Genomic DNA, 23,265 nt, shown 5'->3' with positions numbered 1-23,265 from the left:
ACAGCCTGAAGCCCTGTCTCTGCTTATGGTATTTTTTAGCTAAGCTTGTCTACTCTTTCCTTCTTTAGATAGGAAAACAGAGGGGAATGGCTTCTCTGTGGTCCAGATACAAAAGACGTACAGTCGGATAGGGGGTCAGGCCACGTCCTCTCTCGTCTGTATGTTAGGACCATTTCATGACGCAGTTGGAGTTCAGGAATCGGTGCAGATGGTCCTTGCCCCTTGCAGTCCTCTTTGAAATCATACTTTTGTTGGCATATAAATAAACATGTCAACCCTTCAGCCCAAATGTGGTGTGACCATAGACGACACAACTACAACTCACCTGCAGTGTTTCCCCACATTGAAAGCCCCAACGCGGGGTCCTTGCTGAGTGCTCCACACCTCCAAAATTCCCCGTCTGGGGGCATAAATGACCAAAAACTGGGCGACTCTACAGGGACCCTGTGTATTCCCAAATGCAGAGAAGGGTCCTCTCTCAGCCACTCTCTCATGCAGATCCTCCACTATCTGCATCCAACCGATCTGAGCGTCACGATAACCTGAAACAAACCAATTCGGAAAATGTTATTTGTGGCATCATTAAAATGTTTACTGAAATATTGCTTCAGGTCTATGTGTGTAAGGATATCAGATTGTAAGCTCTGCTGTTACAGAACCCGGTGCAAGTAAAGCTGCAGACACGGGACATGGACAGACTGTGCGCTCACATCTAGACCTATCACCAATTTACTGAGCGAGACACCGGCAGCATTACCCTTCCACATGCGTACTGCAATTCCTCTTCCTACATCCAGCAGGATCACTCTCCCAAAGTCATCGGTCACTGCGGCCAGGGTGTTACAGGGCGACAGACTGATGCCCTCGCCGTGACGCCGGGAATCTGGGAGGCCAAATCTGAAAGTGAAGTTCGGAGAGATGGGCTATAAGCACCTCGGCTTTAGAAACCACAAGAGAAATTTCCAACTATGCATTATATGACGATTATGGGAATGGGTTAACCAAACCATGTAAATGGCTAAACAGGGAACCCAACAGGGCTATGTCCCCTGCAATATGTGTGTGAGGGACAAATGAGGCAAATGTTGAACTTGCACTGTCATCATCATCTAATGTCCCTGTTGCTATCTTTTCGCCTGTGATTGTTGCCAGAAAGTGCTGGGCTGCTCGAAAAGTTTAAAAAAAAAAAAGTTCTGCAAAACTTTTATATGGACCTGAGCTAAGAGCAGAGCATGCTGGGAAGATGGTAGCACACACTATTGACCCCATAAGAACAAAATGAAAAGGTCAGACCCGTAACAAAATGCAGACCCTCTACTTTATTCAGACCCCAGATCCCTAAATAATTTTGATCCCAGACAGATCCCTAAATTTTAATTATCTGAGATCATTACTTACTAGCTGAAGTCCCTGTCTCTCCAGTGCCACAACAAATTTTTTGTTTGTTTTCTCAATAAGAGCTATAGTGCTGACCCAGTTCTACAACACTTCACCGCTGCAGCCAATCTATCTCAGCATCAACACTGAGCCTACTAAAGGCTCAGTTAACAAAGAGCCCCAATTTTGGCAAATCTCAAATAACTATAATTAAGACCCTAGCTGAGATCTCTAAAAACTTCAGAGCCCTTAATTAATTCAGACCTTTAAAAAGGGGTATTCCCATCTTAAAGATCCTATCCCAATATGTAGTAGGTGTAATAATAATAATATTAGAAAATATCTCCAATTACAAATGTAGTATAGTTCTTCTGATTCGATATGTTGCTTACCCCATGTGCAGGGCACTTCAGTAGCTTAGGTATCCATGGTTACAACCACTAACAACTAACTGTCACTATATGAGTGGTCGTAATCATGGATATCTAAGCTACTGCAATGCCCTGCACATGGGGTAAGCGACAGCTAATCAAAAGAACTATACTAAATTTCTAATTGGAGGTATTTGCTAATATTATTACACCTACTACATACTGGAGATGGGAATACCCCTTTATATCAATTCGTATCCAGACTCCTAAATTATTTCAGAGCCAAGACCAAACCCCAAACTTCTTTGAGCTGGTGATTTAATCACACAGAAAGATCATCGCCATCTTTACATGTCGCTGTGACAGTGAAGTAACGTTACCGGACAGCCAGAGGGGTGGCGGGCTCCACCTTCGGTTTTTGCTTTTGCTGTGGTTCCTCCTCATGTTTGCTCCTCCAGCCCAGCCATCCACTACAATGCAGAGCGATGGACATTAGTCACAGATGATACAACTGTGAACACCTACAGTATCAGCCGTATCCCGACAAATACAGAAAAAGTACAAGAAATACCTGGCGGCACTAAAGAGGGCTGAGGTCAGTTTACTGGCAACGGCGAGAGCCACGTGGGATAATAATGGCTGCGTACTGCCCTGTAATGACAAACAAGTGACACAATGAGGGAAAAAAAAAACAATCTAAAAAGTACAACAAAAATTTGTTGTGATACTGACCTCCAGGGCAAAAAAGAAGCCAGTGAACGGGTTAGAGCCCACAGTAATATACTGAGACATGGTGGGAGGGCTGCTCTTTATGGAGGAGTTAAAGCCTCCCAAAACGGAGGCAGTCTTCATCTGATCAAAAGGAGAGAGCGCCATGACACCTGGAGACAGAGAATGAAGACAGAAGTCAGTTTATGCTGAACAAATTAGTGGCGGAGGATTATGTCCCCGATAGTGGTGCCTCCCTTGTATATAAGGCTGATTTACTCACCAACGCTGACATGATCCACAATGGAGTCAATATCCTGCAGACCCCATTTCTTGTACGCCAGAGGAGGGGGCTGGACATTTTCATTGCCAGAGGCAGCAGCTGGTTAAAAAAAATAAAATAATTCACCATCAGACATAGGATTATCCAACTGTATGATGAATAGAACTGAGCGTAATCCTACAGACGCGGATATTAGACGTTGCTGCAGCGCTGAAGCTATAGGGGGCCCTTCAATGAAGATTGCATTAGGCAATTCGCCCATAGTTTCTCCTTCATTTACTTACAGCTAATCCCTCCTGAGATAAGTCCTCTTCGGCTGCGGCGCTGCACTTCGTCCTGCATGGTATAAGAGCCAGGAAAGCAGCGCCGGAGCTGAAGAGCACATGTCCCAGGAGAGAGGAGCGGCAAGTAAATGGAGGACTCTGATAGGTGGTTTGGCAGATTTTAGGGGGTAGGGGTTTCAATTAATTTAGAAGGTGGGCATCTGCATTAATGGAGAGGTTCAATCTAGAAACCTAAAGGGGTTTTCCCACAAACAAAAGTTCATTTTAATCAATAGATCTTGAAATAATAATACACTTCACAATTGGATGTGTTTAAATAAAATGTTCCTGTGCTGAGATAATCTTATAAATGTGCCCCTGCTGTGTACTGTGTAATGGCTGTGTCTGACCGTACAGGAACATGGTCTGATCATACCACAGCTCCTGGGCAGGGGATGAAGCAAAAGAGTATACAGACAGGACAGCAGGGGATCACAGCTGATTCTTTCTGTGAGGCAAAACATTTCACTGCCTGTTTTCAATGTTTTACTTCAAAGAAAGAATCAGCTGCGATCCCCCTGCTGTAATGTCTGTATACTCTCATGTGATCCCCTGCTGTCCTGTCTGTATACTCTTTTGCTTCCTCCCCTGCCCAGGAGCTGTGGTATGATCAGACCATGTTCCTGCACAGTCAGACACAGCCATTACACAGTACACAGCAGGGGCACATTTATAAGATTATCTCAGCACAGGAACATTTTATTTAAACACATCTAATTGTGGAACATATTATTATTCCAAGATCTATTGATTGTAATTAACTTTTGTTTGTGGGAAAACCCCTTTAATTAAATTTTGTGCCATGGTCAGGAATAAATCTGGAATATAAATTTTGTGAAAAATCACAGCAAAAAAAAAAAACAAAAAACGTGAGAACCGGCACAGCAGTCTTCTAATCTCTGATGTGTTTAGCACTGTATAAAACTAATTATACAGAAGACGTGAGCATGGTGGGCATATGGTACCAGGCTCTCAGCCTCTTTATACCCACGGGAATGCAAAGAAAAAAACATATATAAACCTAAATAGTGAGATGCTGTGAAATATCTTCCGCCCACGCGGATACACAGACACCATGGAAACGCTCCTACAAATGGACGGACGCCGCACTATGGGCACGTAAGGGAAAAATCCAAGAACAGACTCATCATCGAGTAAGTAGGTGTCAGACGCGAGACATAGGGGCGATAGATGCAGAGTTTGTATTTGAACAATTTAGGGTTTTCCTTCTGCACGGTGGTCACTCGAATAGATCTCTGTCAAATACGGCATGTCAATTTTCCAGCATTTTCAAGATCTCTTCTTGTTGTCAGTGAATGAGAACATTCTTTATATCTAGACCTAAACCATCGTCTGAGTTAAAGTCTGGACTTCATGGTGATCCATATTGCTACATCGATAAACTAGCAAGTTTTCAGCCTCAAAGTCTGAACAAGAGCAAAGAGAGGTCAAGAAAGTTTACCTGTAAAGGTTTGTTCACAGGTTGTTGTGTTTTTTTCATATGGATTTGGCAAATCCACAACAGATTTGCACTTGTTACTCACCTGTCCCAGGTCCAGAGCCGGGCCTCGCTCCCTTCTCATATGGCCGGCTCCCTCTATACTATTCTGAACTGTTTAACTCTGTTAACCTGGCAAGCATCTCTTATGACACCACCCAAGGCATTTTAAGGCCGGCTCAGGCAGCCATGTTTGCCTTTACATCTCTGCTAATTCTGTGGTTAACCAGCTTACTGCTGCAAGGTCCTGACTGCATACATGTCTCTTCTAATCCTGTGGTTAGCCATTTTCCTGCTGCAAGATCCTGACTGCATATGTCACTGCTTATCCTGTAGTTGAAGGGATTGTCTGGTGAAAACAAGTTATCACCTATCTAAAAGATAGGCGATAACTTTCTTATCAATGGGTGTTTGATGGCTGGAACCCGCATCAATTGGCGGAAAAAGGAATTATCACATTTATAAAATGAATCGGCAGATCGAAAGCCCAGCCATTGCTCTATTCATTCTCCATGGAGCTGCTAAAAACAAAAAAGCAGAGCGCAGAGCTTGGCAGCTCCATAATGAATGAATGGAGCAGCAGTAGAATATTCGCACTGCCACTACATTCTAACGGGGATATGGTTTCTCCATACTGCTGATTCTTGCAGGTCCCGGTGATCGGACCACCACTAATTAACAAGTGATCACCCATCCTGTGACTAGGTGATAACTTGTCTTCACCAGACAAGCTCTTTAACCATCTCCCTGCTATAAGTTCCTGATTACATATGTTAGACTCTGCTAATTCTGTGGTTAACGGTCTCCTTGCTGCAAGTTCCTAAATTATTATACGGCTGTACTAAACCTGTGGTTAACTGTATCCATGCTGCTAGTTCTTGTGTATAACTAGGCTCAACCAGTATCTACTTGCATTCAGCTTTGCTTGCCCATCAGCCATCCTGCATACCCTGATGCATTGGTCCTCGCTGATCTACGTACTGTCCATTTCTACTTCTCCATTGTCACCGATCTGTGCTTCTCACCCTACGGCTTAGAGAATCCACCTCACTAAGAGAGCCCTTAACAGCACTATGATAAACATAACCATAACCCTAAAATAAAACTATTAACATATCACATTATCATTGAACTGTTCCAAACAACAAATCCGACACCGCTACATCTATATGACAAAGATGATGTAAGAAGCATAGGTTATAGAGGCAGTCCCAACGTACCTCGTGCTACCTGATTGCGACAAGCCCTGAGTGACTGGAAAAGGCTGAAGCCATCGATTGTCACAAAGGCCGACGGGTACAAGATGCTCATCTCTTCGTGCTTCAAGAGTAAAAACAGTGAAGAGTGAAAATAAAAAAATATATATATATATTACATACACACATTGAGCTGTCAAAATATACCAGAAATGTATGGATATAAAGGGGTTCACTGGGAATTTGTATGCAAGATGCAAATAACTTCGGTCAATCCTGAGCAGTGCACTTATAACACTGCAGATCAGCGGCAAATAAATAAGGATTATCGACCTCTTAGGAACATGGATCGACTGTTAAAAAGAAGGTCTATGAAGAACTGCAGGTGCTTAGATTTAATGTACCGTGATTATACAAGTGTCATCACGTCGGTTACTATGTAGATCACTGGTTTGCACCCATGACGGCTGTCACAAGATACATAATCAGTTATCATATTATCTTAAATTCATTTTACAATGTTCTGCATTTAGTTTCTGTTTGTTTTCCTTCTTTATAGCTGATCTACCAACATGTGCAGGGAGACTTTGCCTGAAGGTCTCTACTATCGTTGCCAGAAGTAAAGCCAAGCAAGGAGCTCACCAGCAAATCATTCTTGTAAATAGATACACCAGGAATGTGATGGGACATTCACAGAGCAGCTATGAATGTGCAGACAATCACAGACCGAGGCGCTACCTGCTCAGTGACTCCAGGGTGTCGGGGAATCTCATAGGTCCTGCACTTCAGCTGAAGAATGGGGTCTTCATTTAATAGTTGGGAAAGAAGCAGCACCCCGCTCTGGAAAAAAAGAAAGTAAGAACGTAGAGTTCATTAAAATGGGTTTGTCAGTATGGCTGATGCACTGAGGGCAGGCTGGCTATTCTAATGAACTGATCAAGGCAGACAGCCCACTTTATCACTTGCTGACGCTTCCTGCCTGTGTCGGGACAACAGCAGAAGTGGAGCCTCCTGGACCACCGGGAGGGGCTGAAATTGGAAAAAAATCGATGCAGATTTGCTAAAGTACATTTGAAATTTTTATTAATTTCCATTTTCAAAACACCTGAATGACTTTTAAAGGGGTTGTTCAACAGTGAAATAAAATAAAAATTAATGCATGGATGGTGTTAAAATAATAAACGGAGGCATACTCCCCTTCCAGTGCCCATGTGCCACTCCGGTGGTATGCACCGACTTCCGAAGCGGTGTCTGCTCAGTTCGGAACTCATAATATCGCTGCAGTAGTCAGGTGACTAGAAGAGCGAGTCATTAAATGTTTCTCTGATGATGCGCTCTTCTAGACACCTGACCGCTGCAGCCAATCAATGGCTGCAGTGGTCCTGTGACTTCTGAGCTCAGCATGCACCAATTCTGGAGTCTGTGCAGACGTCTGGAACTGCCTGCACTGGATCCATAGAGGAGCTGGTAGGGGAGTACAACTCCACATAACATTTTAAATAAAATTATTATTTAAAAATAATTAATTTAAATAATAATACATAAAAAAGCTATAATATATATAACCCCATAAGGCAGTGATGTCAAACTTGAACACACATAGGGCCAAAAAAGAAACACTTGGACAAAGTCACGGGCCAACCAGTATACAGTATAATGACCCCACAGAGTCCTCCATACAGTGTAGTGGGCCCCACATAGTCCTCCATACAGAATAATAAGCACCACATAGTCCTCCATACAGAATAATGGGCCCCACATAGTCCTCCATACAGTATAATAGGCCCCACATAGTCCTCCATACAGTATAATGGGCCCCACATAGTCCTCCATACAGAATACTGGGCCCCACATAGTCCTCCATACAGTATAATGACCCCACATAGTCCTCCATACAGTGTAGTGGGCCCCACATAGTCCTCCATACAGAATAATAAGCACCACATAGTCCTCCATACAGAATAATAGGCCCCACATAGTCCTCCATACAGAATAATAGGCACCACATAGTCCTCCATACAGAATAATAGGCCCCACATAGTCCTCCATACAGTATAATGGGCCCCACATATTCCTCCATACAGTATAATGGGCCCACATGGTCCTCCATACAGTATAATGGGCCCACATGGTCCTCCATACAGTATAATGGGCCCCACATAGTCTTCCATGTAGAATAATGGGCCCACATAGTCCTCCATACAGTATAATGGGCCCCACATAGTCCTCCATACAGTATAATGGGCCCCACATAGTCTTCCATGTAGAATAACAGGGCCCACATAGTCCTCCATACAGTATAACAGGCCCCACATAGTGCTCCATACAGAATAATAAGCACCACATAGTCCTCCATACAGAATAATGGGCCCCACATAGTCCTCCATACAGTATAATAGGCCCCACATAGTCCTCCATACAGTATAATGGGCCCCACATAGTCCTCCATACAGAATACTGGGCCCCACATAGTCCTCCATACAGTATAATGACCCCACATAGTCCTCCATACAGTGTAGTGGGCCCCACATAGTCCTCCATACAGAATAATAAGCACCACATAGTCCTCCATACAGAATAATAGGCCCCACATAGTCCTCCATACAGAATAATAGGCACCACATAGTCCTCCATACAGAATAATAGGCCCCACATAGTCCTCCATACAGTATAATGGGCCCCACATATTCCTCCATACAGTATAATGGGCCCACATGGTCCTCCATACAGTATAATGGGCCCACATGGTCCTCCATACAGTATAATGGGCCCCACATAGTCTTCCATGTAGAATAACAGGGCCCACATAGTCCTCCATACAGTATAACAGGCCCCACATAGTGCTCCATACAGTATAACGGGCCCCACATAGTCCTCCATACAGTATAACGGGCCCCACATAGTCCTCCATACAGTATAACGGGCCCCACATAGTCCTCCATACAGTATAATGGGCCCCACATAGTCCTCCATACAGTATAATGGGCCCCACATAGACCTCCATACAGTATAATGGGCCCCACATAGTCCTCCATACAGTATAACAGGCCCCACATAGTCCTCCATACAGTATAACGGGCCCCACATAGTCCTCCATACAGTATAACGGGCCCCACATAGTCCTCCATACAGTATAACGGGCCCCACATAGTCCTCCATACAGTATAACGGGCCCCACATAGTCCTCCATACAGTATAACGGGCCCCACATAGTCCTCCATACAGTATAACGGGCCCCACATAGTCCTCCATACAGTATAACGGGCCCCACATAGTCCTCCATACAGTATAACGGGCCCCACATAGTCCTCCATACAGTATAACGGGCCCCACATAGTCCTCCATACAGTATAATGGGCCCCACATAGTCCTCCATACAGTATAATGGGCCCCACATAGTCCTCCATACAGTATAATGGGCCCCACATAGTCCTCCATACAGTATAATGGGCCCCACATAGTCCTCCATACAGTATAATGGGCCCCACATAGTCCTCCATACAGTATAATGGGCCCCACATAGTCCTCCATACAGTATAATGGGCCCCACATAGTCCTCCATACAGTATAATGGGCCCCACATAGTCCCCCATACAGTATAATGGGCCCCACATAGTCCTCCATACAGTATAATGGGCCCCACATAGTCCTCCATACAGTATAATGGCCCCACATAGTCCTCCATATACAATAATTGGGTAATAACCTTGGGTCCATTGCATGATCAGGGCTGAGTTTTGTCCTCTGTAGGTAACAGAAAACTTTCTACTGAAATACTGTAAGATATTTATATAAGAGGTACACTAGAAAATTGTAAAAAAATAAAAATAAAAAAAATTAAAAATAAATAAAATACATTTTATACATATAAAAGATGTTAAGAAGTAACCTCGGTGTAGAAGCGCACGTATCCAGAAGTGAAGCCAATGACGATGCAAGTCCAGTCCGGCCTCCCAGTAGAACTCCTGTGGGAGATATGGGAGGCTCAGTATACACAGACATGTACACGGATGCACAGTAAAGCTGCCATACACTGTAGATACCTGTCATCCGAATACTCATCCACGTCCACCACCAACCCTCCCCGTCTCTAATCACATATATGCTCACTACACAGTGTGTGCATGTGTTCTGACTGCAGAGAGGGAACAGACACCTTCGCTTTCCTCCTCTGAAATCCTACAACCCGATCCTTCTCTCGCTAAACATTTGTGGTTAGGGGAGAAATGGGAATCTACTATAAATATTATATGGTAAACCAATCCGTCCAAGTAGGAAGGTTTGGCCAACAATAGTCTAAAGTGTACAGCCTTATTCTCAAAGCAATATTGTAACAGATTCATCAAAAACTTTGCACTGTTTGGCTTCTACATCCTGTATGTATAACAGTACACAGCAGGCTGCAGAATGAGGGACCAGTAAATGCATTAGTGAGCTTCTTCTGACCATTATCTCTCCTCTTCTCTCTTGTATGATCTTATAACCTGTGATACATAGAGGCTGTAGAAGCCAAACAATACAATTTTTTTTTCAATGAGAAAATTATAAAAAATGTTTTCTAACCCCCCCCCCCTCCTAAAGATGCCAATTCCTTTTTTGCTTATGTTTTAGCTAAAAAAAAAAAAATAATGGGTTTCATTAAAATTGTGGAAGGTTTGGCTTCTTCATCCTCTATATATCACTATACATATCAGACTGCAGAATGAGTTACCAGTGAAATTATCAGTGACCTCTTTCTCAAGTCTGTAAATCTTCTCTTTCATCTCCCTTACGATCTTCTAACCTGTGATACATAGAGGCTGTAGAAGCCAAACAGTCCAAAACTTTAATTGAAGTTCTATTACAAAAATGTTTTGTTTTTGTTTTTTTTAGTCAAAAGTGCATGCCAATTAATATTTTTTCTTTTTATTAATGAATATTAATACACTTCCGTAGATTTTGTTACTTAAAAGCATGTATTTTGGCTAAAAAGTCATTTTGTAATGGGTGTCATCTATAATATTCCACAGCCTCTATGCATCACAGGTTAGGAGTTCACTGAGGAGAAAGATAAGGGTTTACGGAGTCCGACGTCAAACTCTGTTCATTGACAGATTCAATGTTATATCATTCTGCAGTCTGCTATGCACTGTAATAGATAGAGGATGTAGAAGCCAAAACGTTTAAAAAAAAATTTCATGAAACCCGATTACAAATTTTTTTTTTTTTTGCCATAAACACATGCATTTACTTAAAGCCCACAAAGGATGTCCAAATTCTTTAAAACACGTGAAATTAGTCTAAAATTTGCCAAAGTGACCCTCTGGGCGCCCCTAAGCACCAACGCATTTAACTACTGCACCCACTATAAGTTACGAGTGGAGACAGACGCACCCGCTGCACCGTATGTATTACCTTTTCTGGCTCGCCAATGGGATGCACAAAGCGCTACTGATAAATTCGCTGCAAAGCAAAAGGGTATCAAGGGGTTAAACAGATCCTATAAATCCAAAAAGTCAGACCTTATTCCATCACAAGTTCTTCCTGTTCTGCGATAGCATCTGAACACAAACCTCACAAATGTGATGAAGTCTAATGTATACAATGCACTGCGAAAATAGAGGTAGATAACGATTGTACATGATGTTATTACTGCTTTACACTTCATCTAATGTATTATCCTCACGTGCTGATGGATTTTATTCAATGACGACAATTATTATAATTGCTCCGTGCATCAATATCTAGAACAGCTAGACCAAATAACACAGAAAATATAGAAATTATTCTAGATCAGTCAATGTCAGCTTGTTGATGTTTTCCAGGTAACAGTAAAGTAAGTGAGGCCGAGAAAATATCAGGTGAGGTCATTATGTCCTGTAAGTCAATGTGTTTGGGAGAAACTTACTTCTCTTCAACATTTAGAGAGCCGCTCCAGACCACTTCATACTGCATCTCCTCCCGGCCTTTCCCATCAGCCTTCCACTTAGCTGTGAAATCAAAGCAAAAACAATGCGAAGAAAATGACAGTCAGAAAAGTCAGAGTGCGAGCGACCGCAGAGCGAGAGAGGGCGCGAGCGAGCGACCAGAGAGCGAGAGAGGGCGCGAGCGAGCGACCAGAGAGCGAGAGAGGGCGCGAGCGACCAGAGAGCGAGAGAGGGCGCGAGCGACCAGAGAGCGAGAGAGGGCGCGAGCGAGCAGAGAGCGAGAGAGGGCGCGAGCGAGCAGAGAGCGAGAGAGGGCGCGAGCGAGCAGAGAGCGAGAGAGGGCGCGAGCGAGCAGAGAGCGAGAGAGGGCGCGAGCGAGCGACCAGAGAGCGAGAGAGGGCGCGAGCGAGCGACCAGAGAGCGAGAGAGGGCGCGAGCGAGCGACCAGAGAGCGAGAGAGGGCGCGAGCGAGCGACCAGAGAGCGAGAGAGGGCGCGAGCGACCAGAGAGCGAGAGAGGGCGCGAGCGACCAGAGAGCGAGAGAGGGCGCGAGCGACCAGAGAGCGAGAGAGGGCGCGATCGAGCGACCAGAGAGCGAGAGAGGGCGCGAGCGACCAGAGAGCGAGAGAGGGCGCGATCGAGCGACCAGAGAGCGAGAGAGGGCGCGAGCGACCAGAGAGCGAGAGAGGGCGCGAGCGACCAGAGAGCGAGAGAGGGCGCGAGCGAGCGACCAGAGAGCGAGAGAGGGAGCGAGCGACCCGAGAGCGAGAGAGGGCGCGAGCGACCCGAGAGCGAGAGAGGGCGCGAGCGACCAGAGAGCGAGAGAGGGCGCGAGCGACCAGAGAGCGAGCGACCAGAGAGCGAGAGAGGGCGAGAGCGAGCGACCAGAGAGCGAGAGAGGGTGCAAGCGAGCGAGCAGAGAGCGAGAGAGGGCGCGAGCGAGCAGAGAGCGAGAGAGGGCGCGAGCGAGCAGAGAGCGAGAGAGGGCGCGAGCGAGCAGAGAGCGAGAGAGGGCGCGAGCGAGCAGAGAGCGAGAGAGGGCGCGAGCGAGCAGAGAGCGAGAGAGGGCGCGAGCGACCAGAGAGCGAGAGAGGGCGCGAGCGAGCAGAGAGCGAGAGAGGGCGCGAGCGACCAGAGAGCGAGAGAGGGCGCGAGCGACCAGAGAGCGAGAGAGGGCGCGAGCGACCAGAGAGCGAGAGAGGGCGCGAGCGACCAGAGAGCGAGAGAGGGCGCGACCGAGCAGAGAGCGAGAGAGGGCGCGACCGAGCAGAGAGCGAGAGAGGGCGCGACCGAGCAGAGAGCGAGAGAGGGCGCGACCGAGCAGAGAGCGAGAGAGGGCGCGACCGAGCAGAGAGCGAGAGAGGGCGCGACCGAGCAGAGAGCGAGAGAGGGCGCGAGCGAGCAGAGAGCGAGAGAGGGCGCGAGCGAGCAGAGACCGAGAGAGGGCGCGAGCGAGCAGAGACCGAGAGAGGGCGCGAGCGAGCAGAGACCGAGAGAGGGCGCGAGCGAGCAGAGACCGAGAGAGGGCGCGATCGAGCAGAGACCGAGAGAGGGCGCGAGCGAGCAGAGACCGAGAGAGGGCGCGAGCGAGCAGAGAGCGAGAGAGGGCGCGAGCGAGAGACCAGAGAGCGAGAGAGGGCGCGAGCGAGAGACCAGAGAGCGAGAGAGGGCGCGAGCGAGAGACCAGAGAGCGAGAGAGGGCGCGAGCGAGCGACCAGAGAGCGAGAGAGGGCGCGAGCGACCAGAGAGCGAGAGAGGGCGCGAGCGACCAGAGAGCGAGAGAGGGCGCGAGCGAGCGACCAGAGAGCGAGAGAGGGCGCGAGCGACCAGAGAGCGAGAGAGGGCGCGAGCGAGCGACCAGAGAGCGAGAGAGGGCGCGAGCGAGCGACCAGAGAGCGAGAGAGGGCGCGAGCGAGCGACCAGAGAGCGAGAGAGGGCGCGAGCGAGCGACCAGAGAGGGCGCGAGCGAGCAGAGACCGAGAGAGGGCGAGAGGGCGCGAGCGAGAGACCAGAGAGGGCGAGAGGGCGCGAGCGAGAGACCAGAGAGCGAGAGAGGGCGTGAGCGAGAGACCAGAGAGCGAGAGAGGGCGCGAGCGACCAGAGAGCGAGAGAGGGCGCGAGCGAGCGACCAGAGAGCGAGAGAGGGCGCGAGCGACCAGAGAGCGAGAGAGGGCGCGAGCGAGCGACCAGAGAGCGAGAGAGGGCGCGAGCGAGCGACCAGAGAGCGAGAGAGGGCGCGAGCGAGCGACCAGAGAGCGAGAGAGGGCGCGAGCGAGCGACCAGAGAGCGAGAGAGGGCGCGAGCGACCAGAGAGCGAGAGAGGGCGCGAGCGAGCGACCAGAGAGCGAGAGAGGGCGCGAGCGAGCGACCAGAGAGCGAGAGAGGGCGCGAGCGAGCGACCAGAGAGCGAGAGAGGGCGCGATCGAGCGACCAGAGAGCGAGAGAGGGCGCGAGCGACCAGAGAGCGAGAGAGGGCGCGAGCGAGCGACCAGAGAGCGAGAGAGGGAGCGAGCGAGCGACCAGAGAGCGAGAGAGGGAGCGAGCGACCCGAGAGCGAGAGAGGGCGCGAGCGACCAGAGAGCGAGCGACCAGAGAGCGAGAGAGGGCGAGAGCGAGCGACCAGAGAGCGAGAGAGGGTGCAAGCGAGCGAGCAGAGAGCGAGAGAGGGCGCGAGCGAGCAGAGAGCGAGAGAGGGCGCGAGCGAGCAGAGAGCGAGAGAGGGCGCGAGCGAGCAGAGAGCGAGAGAGGGCGCGAGCGAGCAGAGAGCGAGAGAGGGCGCGAGCGAGCAGAGAGCGAGAGAGGGCGCGAGCGACCAGAGAGCGAGAGAGGGCGCGAGCGAGCAGAGAGCGAGAGAGGGCGCGAGCGAGCAGAGAGCGAGAGAGGGCGCGAGCGACCAGAGAGCGAGAGAGGGCGCGACCGAGCAGAGAGCGAGAGAGGGCGCGACCGAGCAGAGAGCGAGAGAGGGCGCGAGCGAGCAGAGAGCGAGAGAGGGCGCGAGCGAGCAGAGAGCGAGAGAGGGCGCGAGCGAGCAGAGAGCGAGAGAGGGCGCGAGACCAGAGAGCGAGAGAGGGCGCGAGCGAGAGACCAGAGAGCGAGAGGGCGCGAGCGAGCGACCAGAGAGCGAGAGAGGGCGCGAGCGACCAGAGAGCGAGAGAGGGCGCGAGCGAGCGACCAGAGAGCGAGAGAGGGCGCGAGCGAGCGACCAGAGAGCGAGAGAGGGCGCGAGCGAGCGACCAGAGAGCGAGAGAGGGCGCGAGCGAGCGACCAGAGAGCGAGAGAGGGCGCGAGCGAGCGACCAGAGAGCGAGAGAGGGCGCGAGCGAGCGACCAGAGAGCGAGAGAGGGCGCGAGCGAGCGACCAGAGAGCGAGAGAGGGCGCGAGCGAGCGACCAGAGAGCGAGAGAGGGCGCGAGCGAGCGACCAGAGAGCGAGAGAGGGCGCGAGCGAGCGACCAGAGAGCGAGAGAGGGCGCGAGCGAGCGACCAGAGAGCGAGAGAGGGCGCAAGCGAGCAGAGACCGAGAGAGGGCGAGAGGGCGCGAGCGAGAGACCAGAGAGGGCGAGAGGGCGCGAGCGAGCAGAGAGCGAGAGAGGGCGCGAGCGAGCAGAGAGCGAGAGAGGGCGCGAGCGACCAGAGAGCGAGAGAGGGCGCGACCGAGCAGAGACCGAGAGAGGGCGCGAGCGAGCAGAGAGCGAGAGAGGGCGCGAGCGAGCAGAGAGCGAGAGAGGGCGCGAGCGAGCAGAGAGCGAGAGAGGGCGCGAGCGAGCAGAGAGCGAGAGAGGGCGCGAGACCAGAGAGCGAGAGAGGGCGCGAGCGAGAGACCAGAGAGCGAGAGGGCGCGAGCGAGCGACCAGAGAGCGAGAGAGGGCGCGAGCGACCAGAGAGCGAGAGAGGGCGCGAGCGAGCGACCAGAGAGCGAGAGAGGGCGCGAGCGAGCGACCAGAGAGCGAGAGAGGGCGCGAGCGAGCGACCAGAGAGCGAGAGAGGGCGCGAGCGAGCGACCAGAGAGCGAGAGAGGGCGCGAGCGAGCGACCAGAGAGCGAGAGAGGGCGCGAGCGAGCGACCAGAGAGCGAGAGAGGGCGCGAGCGAGCGACCAGAGAGCGAGAGAGGGCGCGAGCGAGCGACCAGAGAGCGAGAGAGGGCGCGAGCGAGCGACCAGAGAGCGAGAGAGGGCGCGAGCGAGCGACCAGAGAGCGAGAGAGGGCGCGAGCGAGCGACCAGAGAGCGAGAGAGGGCGCAAGCGAGCAGAGACCGAGAGAGGGCGAGAGGGCGCGAGCGAGAGACCAGAGAGGGCGAGAGGGCGCGAGCGAGAGACCAGAGAGCGAGAGAGGGCGCGAGCGAGAGACCAGAGAGCGAGAGAGGGCGCGAGCGAGAGACCAGAGAGCGAGAGAGGGCGCGAGCGAGCGACCAGAGAGCGAGAGAGGGCGCGAGCGAGCGACCAGAGAGCGAGAGAGGGCGCGAGCGAGCGACCAGAGAGCGAGAGAGGGCGCGAGCGAGCGACCAGAGAGCGAGAGAGGGCGCGAGCGAGCGACCAGAGAGCGAGAGAGGGCGCTACCGAGCGACCAGAGAGCGAGAGAGGGCGCTACCGAGCGACCAGAGAGCGAGAGAGGGCGCTACCGAGCGACCAGAGAGCGAGAGAGGGCGCAACCGAGCGACCAGAGAGCGAGAGAGGGCGCAACCGAGCGACCAGAGAGCGAGAGAGGGCGCAACCGAGCGACCAGAGAGCGAGAGATGGCGCAACCGAGCGACCAGAGAGCGAGAGAGGGCGCAACCGAGCGACCAGAGAGCGAGAGAGGGCGCAACCGAGCGACCAGAGAGCGAGAGAGGGCGCAACCGAGCGACCAGAGAGCGAGAGAGGGCGCAACCGAGCGACCAGAGAGCGAGAGAGGGCGCAACCGAGCGACCAGAGAGCGAGAGAGGGCGCAACCGAGCGACCAGAGAGCGAGAGAGGGCGCAACCGAGCGACCAGAGAGCGAGAGAGGGCGCAACCGAGCGACCAGAGAGCGAGAGAGGGCGCAACCGAGCGACCAGAGAGCGAGAGAGGGCGCGAGCGACCAGAGAGCGAGAGAGGGCGCGAGCGACCAGAGAGCGAGAGAGGGCGCGAGCGACCAGAGAGCGAGAGAGGGCGCGAGCGACCAGAGAGCGAGAGAGGGCGCGAGCGAGCGAGCAGAGAGCGAGAGAGGGCGCGAGCGAGCGACCAGAGAGCGAGAGAGGGCGCGAGCGAGCGACCAGAGAGCGAGAGAGGGCGCGAGCGAGCGACCAGAGAGCGAGAGAGGGCGCGAGCGAGCGACCAGAGAGCGAGAGAGGGCGCGAGCGAGCGACCAGAGAGCGAGAGAGGGCGCGAGCGAGCGACCAGAGAGCGAGAGAGGGCGCGAGCGACCAGAGAGCGAGAGAGGGCGCGAGCGACCAGAGAGCGAGAGAGGGCGCGAGCGACCAGAGAGCGAGAGAGGGCGCGAGCGACCAGAGAGCGAGAGAGGGCGCGAGCGACCAGAGAGCGAGAGAGGGCGCGAGCGACCAGAGAGCGAGAGAGGGCGCGAGCGACCAGAGAGCGAGAGAGGGCGCGAGCGAGCAGAGAGCGAGAGAGGGCGCGAGCGAGCAGAGAGCGAGAGAGGGCGCGAGCGAGCGAGCAGAGAGCGAGAGAGGGCGCGAGCGAGCGAGCAGAGAGCGAGAGAGGGCGCGAGCGAGCGACCAGAGAGCGAGAGAGGGCGCGAGCGAGCGACCAGAGAGCGAGAGAGGGCGCGAGCGACCAGAGAGCGAGAGAGGGCGCGAGCGAGCGACCAGAGAGCGAGAGAGGGCGCGAGCGAGCGACCAGAGAGCGAGAGAGGGCGCGAGCGAGCGACCAGAGAGCGAGAGAGGGCGCGAGCGAGCGACCAGAGAGCGAGAGAGGGCGCGAGCGAGCGACCAGAGAGCGAGAGAGGGCGCGAGCGAGCAGAGAGCGAGAGAGGGCGCGAGCGAGCGACCAGAGTGCGAGAGAGGGCGCGAGCGAGCGACCAGAGAGCGAGAGAGGGCGCGACCGAGCGACCAGAGAGCGAGAGAGGGCGCGAGCGAGCGACCAGAGAGCGAGAGAGGGCGCGAGCGAGCGACCAGAGAGCGAGAGAGGGCGCGAGCGAGCGACCAGAGAGCGAGAGAGGGCGCGAGCGACCAGAGAGCGAGAGAGGGCGCGAGCGAGCGACCAGAGAGCGAGAGAGGGCGCGAGCGAGCGACCAGAGAGCGAGAGAGGGCGCGAGCGAGCGACCAGAGAGCGAGAGAGGGCGCGAGCGAGCGACCAGAGAGCGAGAGAGGGCGCGAGCGAGCGACCAGAGAGCGAGAGAGGGCGCGAGCGAGCGACCAGAGAGCGAGAGAGGGCGCGAGCGACCAGAGAGCGAGAGAGTGCGCGAGCGAGCGACCAGAGAGCGAGAGAGGGCGCGAGCGACCAGAGAGCGAGAGAGGGCGCGAGCGAGCGACCAGAGAGCGAGAGAGGGAGCGAGCGACCCGAGAGCGAGAGAGGGCGCGAGCGACCAGAGAGCGAGAGAGGGCGCGAGCGACCAGAGAGCGAGCGACCAGAGAGCGAGAGAGGGCGAGAGCGAGCGACCAGAGAGCGAGAGAGGGTGCAAGCGAGCGAGCAGAGAGCGAGAGAGGGTGCAAGCGAGCGAGCAGAGAGCGAGAGAGGGCGCGAGCGAGCAGAGAGCGAGAGAGGGCGCGAGCGAGCAGAGAGCGAGAGAGGGCGCGAGCGAGCAGAGAGCGAGAGAGGGCGCGAGCGACCAGAGAGCGAGAGAGGGCGCGAGCGACCAGAGAGCGAGAGAGGGCGCGAGCGACCAGAGAGCGAGAGAGGGCGCGACCGAGCAGAGACCGAGAGAGGGCGCGAGCGAGCAGAGACCGAGAGAGGGCGCGAGCGAGCAGAGAGCGAGAGAGGGCGCGAGCGAGCAGAGAGCGAGAGAGGGCGCGAGCGAGAGACCAGAGAGCGCGCGAGCGAGAGACCAGAGAGCGAGAGAGGGCGCGAGCGAGAGACCAGAGAGCGAGAGAGGGCGCGAGCGAGCGACCAGAGAGCGAGAGAGGGCGCGAGCGAGCGACCAGAGAGCGAGAGAGGGCGCGAGCGACCAGAGAGCGAGAGAGGGCGCGAGCGACCAGAGAGCGAGAGAGGGCGCGAGCGACCAGAGAGCGAGAGAGGGCGCGAGCGAGCGACCAGAGAGCGAGAGAGGGCGCGAGCGAGCGACCAGAGAGCGAGAGAGGGCGCGAGCGAGCGACCAGAGAGCGAGAGAGGGCGCGATCGAGCGACCAGAGAGCGAGAGAGGGCGCGAGCGACCAGAGAGCGAGAGAGGGCGCGAGCGAGCGACCAGAGAGCGAGAGAGGGCGCGAGCGACCAGAGAGCGAGAGAGGGCGCGAGCGAGCGACCAGAGAGCGAGAGAGGGCGCGATCGAGCGACCAGAGAGCGAGAGAGGGCGCGAGCGACCAGAGAGCGAGAGAGGGCGCGAGCGACCAGAGAGCGAGAGAGGGCGCGAGCGAGCGACCAGAGAGCGAGAGAGGGAGCGAGCGACCCGAGAGCGAGAGAGGGCGCGAGCGACCCGAGAGCGAGAGAGGGCGCGAGCGACCAGAGAGCGAGAGAGGGCGCGAGCGACCAGAGAGCGAGCGACCAGAGAGCGAGAGAGGGCGAGAGCGAGCGACCAGAGAGCGAGAGAGGGTGCAAGCGAGCGAGCAGAGAGCGAGAGAGGGCGCGAGCGAGCAGAGAGCGAGAGAGGGCGCGAGCGAGCAGAGAGCGAGAGAGGGCGCGAGCGAGCAGAGAGCGAGAGAGGGCGCGAGCGACCAGAGAGCGAGAGAGGGCGCGAGCGACCAGAGAGCGAGAGAGGGCGCGAGCGAGCAGAGAGCGAGAGAGGGCGCGAGCGAGCAGAGAGCGAGAGAGGGCGCGAGCGAGCAGAGAGCGAGAGAGGGCGCGAGCGTGAGACCAGAGAGCGAGAGAGGGCGCGAGCGTGAGACCAGAGAGCGAGAGAGGGCGCGAGCGAGAGACCAGAGAGCGAGAGAGGGCGCGAGCGACCAGAGAGCGAGAGAGGGCGCGAGCGAGCGACCAGAGAGCGAGAGAGGGCGCGAGCGAGCGACCAGAGAGCGAGAGAGGGCGCGAGCGAGCGACCCGAGAGCGAGAGAGGGCGCGAGCGACCCGAGAGCGAGAGAGGGCGCGAGCGACCCGAGAGCGAGAGAGGGCGCGAGCGACCAGAGAGCGAGAGAGGGCGCGAGCGAGCAGAGAGCGAGAGAGGGCGCGAGCGAGCAGAGAGCGAGAGAGGGCGCGAGCGAGCAGAGAGCGAGAGAGGGCGCGAGCGAGCAGAGACCGAGAGAGGGCGCGAGCGAGCAGAGACCGAGAGAGGGCGCGAGCGAGCAGAGACCGAGAGAGGGCGCGAGCGAGCAGAGACCGAGAGAGGGCGCGAGCGAGCAGAGACCGAGAGAGGGCGCGAGCGACCAGAGAGCGAGAGAGGGCGCGAGCGACCAGAGAGCGAGAGAGGGCGCGAGCGAGCGACCAGAGAGCGAGAGAGGGCGCGAGCGAGCGACCAGAGAGCGAGAGAGGGCGCGAGCGAGCGACCAGAGAGCGAGAGAGGGCGCGAGCGACCAGAGAGCGAGAGAGGGCGCGAGCGAGCGACCAGAGAGCGAGAGAGGGCGCGAGCGAGCGACCAGAGAGCGAGAGAGGGCGCGAGCGAGCGACCAGAGAGCGAGAGAGGGCGCGAGCGAGCGACCAGAGAGCGAGAGAGGGCGCGAGCGAGCGACCAGAGAGCGAGAGAGGGCGCAACCGAGCGACCAGAGAGCGAGAGAGGGCGCAACCGAGCGACCAGAGAGCGAGAGAGGGCGCAACCGAGCGACCAGAGAGCGAGAGAGGGCGCAACCGAGCGACCAGAGAGCGAGAGAGGGCGCAACCGAGCGACCAGAGAGCGAGAGAGGGCGCAACCGAGCGACCAGAGAGCGAGAGAGGGCGCGAGCGAGCGACCAGAGAGCGAGAGAGGGCGCGAGCGAGCGACCAGAGAGCGAGAGAGGGCGCAACCGAGCGACCAGAGAGCGAGAGAGGGCGCAACCGAGCGACCAGAGAGCGAGAGAGGGCGCAACCGAGCGACCAGAGAGCGAGAGAGGGCGCAACCGAGCGACCAGAGAGCGAGAGAGGGCGCAACCGAGCGACCAGAGAGCGAGAGAGGGCGCAACCGAGCGACCAGAGAGCGAGAGAGGGCGCAACCGAGCCATCAGAGAGCGAGTGACCAGAGTCTCTCAAGCAATAGAAAAAGGGCAGACTACTCTCTCCTACCTCCGCCCCAATCACTCAGTCTCAAGAAGAAGGGGAGATGTTCTTACGTGCTAGGAATACGGCTTTCTGATCGTGGGCGATCACCATCAGATCGTTGGTGGGTGACAGGGACAACACGCAGTCTTGTAGCCAGTAGACAGACGGAGCTTTACTTGAGATTTCTTCTTCAGCCTGTGCACAATGCAATAACAGAACAAGAAGTTTATTTTCAGAAAATAATAAGGTGCAGCCATTGTGGGGTCTGCGCAGAGAATCATCATATAACTAAGACTGTATGGAGGGAAGTGAGGGATCTGTGTAGCAGGAAAACTTATAAAAGGTGTATTAGTAATTAATTATGACTTGCACTTATTAAACGAGAAATAAGAAATGTAACCCCCTCCCAAAGGAATGATGCTATTTTCGGGCCTGGAGGACAGAGCGGTTTCATCTCTGAATTCCAATATAAATAACTTTTTTTAAAAAAATTCCTGTCAATCTACCATGTGAGGGAATCACATCAATTCTGCAATTGTTTATCATGCGGAATATTACATTTATTCTCTGACTATTTTATATATATTGTTTTATATACAGTATCCATTGCAGGTGGTGATGGCATTGTAGAAGCCCAGCCTCACACACACATAGCTACACAACCCAGCGAATGCATTCATGTCAGCAAGCAGCAGAGATTACATAAAAAATAATTCTGACTGCAGGATCAGACTACATAGGGACTGTTTGTAGTCTGTCACCATAGAGACGCATAGGCCTGCATAAGAGCTGTATACACAAATTAGTATAGGATCAAACCTATTCATACAGCAGCTTCATTTCTCATTTTAGATGTTTTGAAGCTAAAATAAAACAGTTTAAAATGATGGATATCCCTATATCTCTGCAGGGATGATTACCCTAATGAGCCAATCCTGACATTATTTCAGTTCTTGACGTGTTAGTTTCTCAATTTTCTAGAAAAAACTGGGTGACATATTGCTTATTGATAATAGGTAGTAGTGGATAATTGAGGGTTGCTTATTATGTACATGATGGAAAAATAAATTAAAGGAGTATTCTCATCTCCAAGATCCTATCCTAATATGTAGTAGGTGTAATAGTAATAATATTAGCAAATACCTCCAAATTAGAAATTTAGTATAGTATAGTTCTCCTGATTCGCTATGTCGCTTACCCCATGTGCAGGGCATTGCAGTAGCTTAGGTAGCCATGGTTACGACAGGTTTTAGTGGTCGTAGCCATGGATACCTAAGCTACTGCAATGCCCTGCACATGGGGTAAGCAACATAGCTAATCAGGAGAACTATACTACATTTCTAATAGGAGGTGTTTGCTAATATTACTATTATTACTACTACTACATATTGGAATAGGATCTGGGAGATGGGAATATTCCTTTATTGCACTTGATGTGCTATGGCAGCAGACAATGGCGATGTAAAACTTTCCATCTAGTGGCCCAAAAACCCCCCACCATAATAAATGGAAAGAGGCATATTGCAGGTCTGATTAGAGAAAGCAATTAAAGCAGAAATCCATGTCTAATGTTCCTCGTGTACCTTAAGTGCTAGGGAGCCCTAAAGAGGCTGTGCTAGCTGGGTCACATATGGCACAGGGTATTCCATAAATGTCCAACAAATGGGGGTCTCGTCTATCTTGGGAATGACGCCCTGGTATTGAGACTTCTAAAGAAAATTTTTCCAAGCACGCTCTCTCTGTAATTTTCAAAACTCCCGTACACATGTGCAGCCCCCTCCATATTACAGGCGGTGGGCGATGGGGTCCAATTCTCACTATAAAACATAGACCTCCCAAGAGTGCTTCCCGCATGTATCGGGCTTTTAGGGCATACGAAAAATAATGACCATGTGCTGTAAGGTTAGCTGCAGTCCACACAGGATAAGGACGGATTGAAACTTACCGACACTTCCTTGCTTTCATGCTCTTCCCATGATCCCCAGTCTTCATTTTCCCAGCTGGATAAATTTTCTGTGCAAAAGAAAAAAAAAAAAAAAGTCCAATAAATTTCTGCGTCCCTATAGGGTATGAGAGACGGCCGGCACAGTAACACAATACAAGGCAAACATTAACAAATAACACATGGAAATTGTAACTCCAAGCAAAAAGTGAAATCCGCAGCCCCGGAGTCTGTGCAGGAAACACTTTTCCTATGCGCTAACTTCTAGAAGGTGCACTTTCTTTTTAGGTGTATGGGTGGGGGGGCTCGTGTGAATGGTGGCAGGCAGGTAAATTGGAATGTGCACATTGTAGCTTCTGACTGAAGGGAACAAAATCACAAAGAAAGGCTTCACATTAGTCCATCAGGTGTCTGACATTGTGCTTGGTGATGC

The 23,265-nt window shown here is 53.2% G+C and overlaps 1 protein-coding gene across 3 annotated transcripts in view; it reads right to left on the bottom strand.

Moving 5' to 3' along the window:
- RAB3GAP2 (RAB3 GTPase activating non-catalytic protein subunit 2) overlaps nucleotides 1–23,265 on the bottom strand; it is a 68,738-nt gene that overhangs the window by 22,076 nt on the left and 23,397 nt on the right. For all 3 annotated transcript variants that reach the window (XM_073671912.1, XM_073671911.1, XM_073671913.1), the window contains exons 2-14: nucleotides 22,836–22,903; nucleotides 20,962–21,085; nucleotides 11,644–11,725; nucleotides 11,151–11,198; nucleotides 9,646–9,721; nucleotides 6,495–6,596; nucleotides 5,781–5,880; nucleotides 2,740–2,838; nucleotides 2,481–2,629; nucleotides 2,320–2,399; nucleotides 2,129–2,218; nucleotides 758–897; nucleotides 326–542 (exon numbers count right to left, since the gene is read on the bottom strand). In XM_073671912.1, the coding sequence (XP_073528013.1) occupies nucleotides 326–542; nucleotides 758–897; nucleotides 2,129–2,218; nucleotides 2,320–2,399; nucleotides 2,481–2,629; nucleotides 2,740–2,838; nucleotides 5,781–5,880; nucleotides 6,495–6,596; nucleotides 9,646–9,721; nucleotides 11,151–11,198; nucleotides 11,644–11,725; nucleotides 20,962–21,085; nucleotides 22,836–22,903 (1,375 nt within the window). The remainder of the gene's footprint in view (nucleotides 1–325; nucleotides 543–757; nucleotides 898–2,128; nucleotides 2,219–2,319; nucleotides 2,400–2,480; nucleotides 2,630–2,739; nucleotides 2,839–5,780; nucleotides 5,881–6,494; nucleotides 6,597–9,645; nucleotides 9,722–11,150; nucleotides 11,199–11,643; nucleotides 11,726–20,961; nucleotides 21,086–22,835; nucleotides 22,904–23,265) is intronic.

The sequence above is a fragment of the Phyllobates terribilis genome, unplaced genomic scaffold (genome assembly GCF_046119375.1).
Source record: "Phyllobates terribilis strain yellow unplaced genomic scaffold, ASM4611937v1 Scaffold_3__8_contigs__length_932513732, whole genome shotgun sequence".
Taxonomy (NCBI): Eukaryota; Metazoa; Chordata; class Amphibia; order Anura; family Dendrobatidae; genus Phyllobates; species Phyllobates terribilis.
This window is presented reverse-complemented; position numbering and strand designations above follow the sequence as displayed.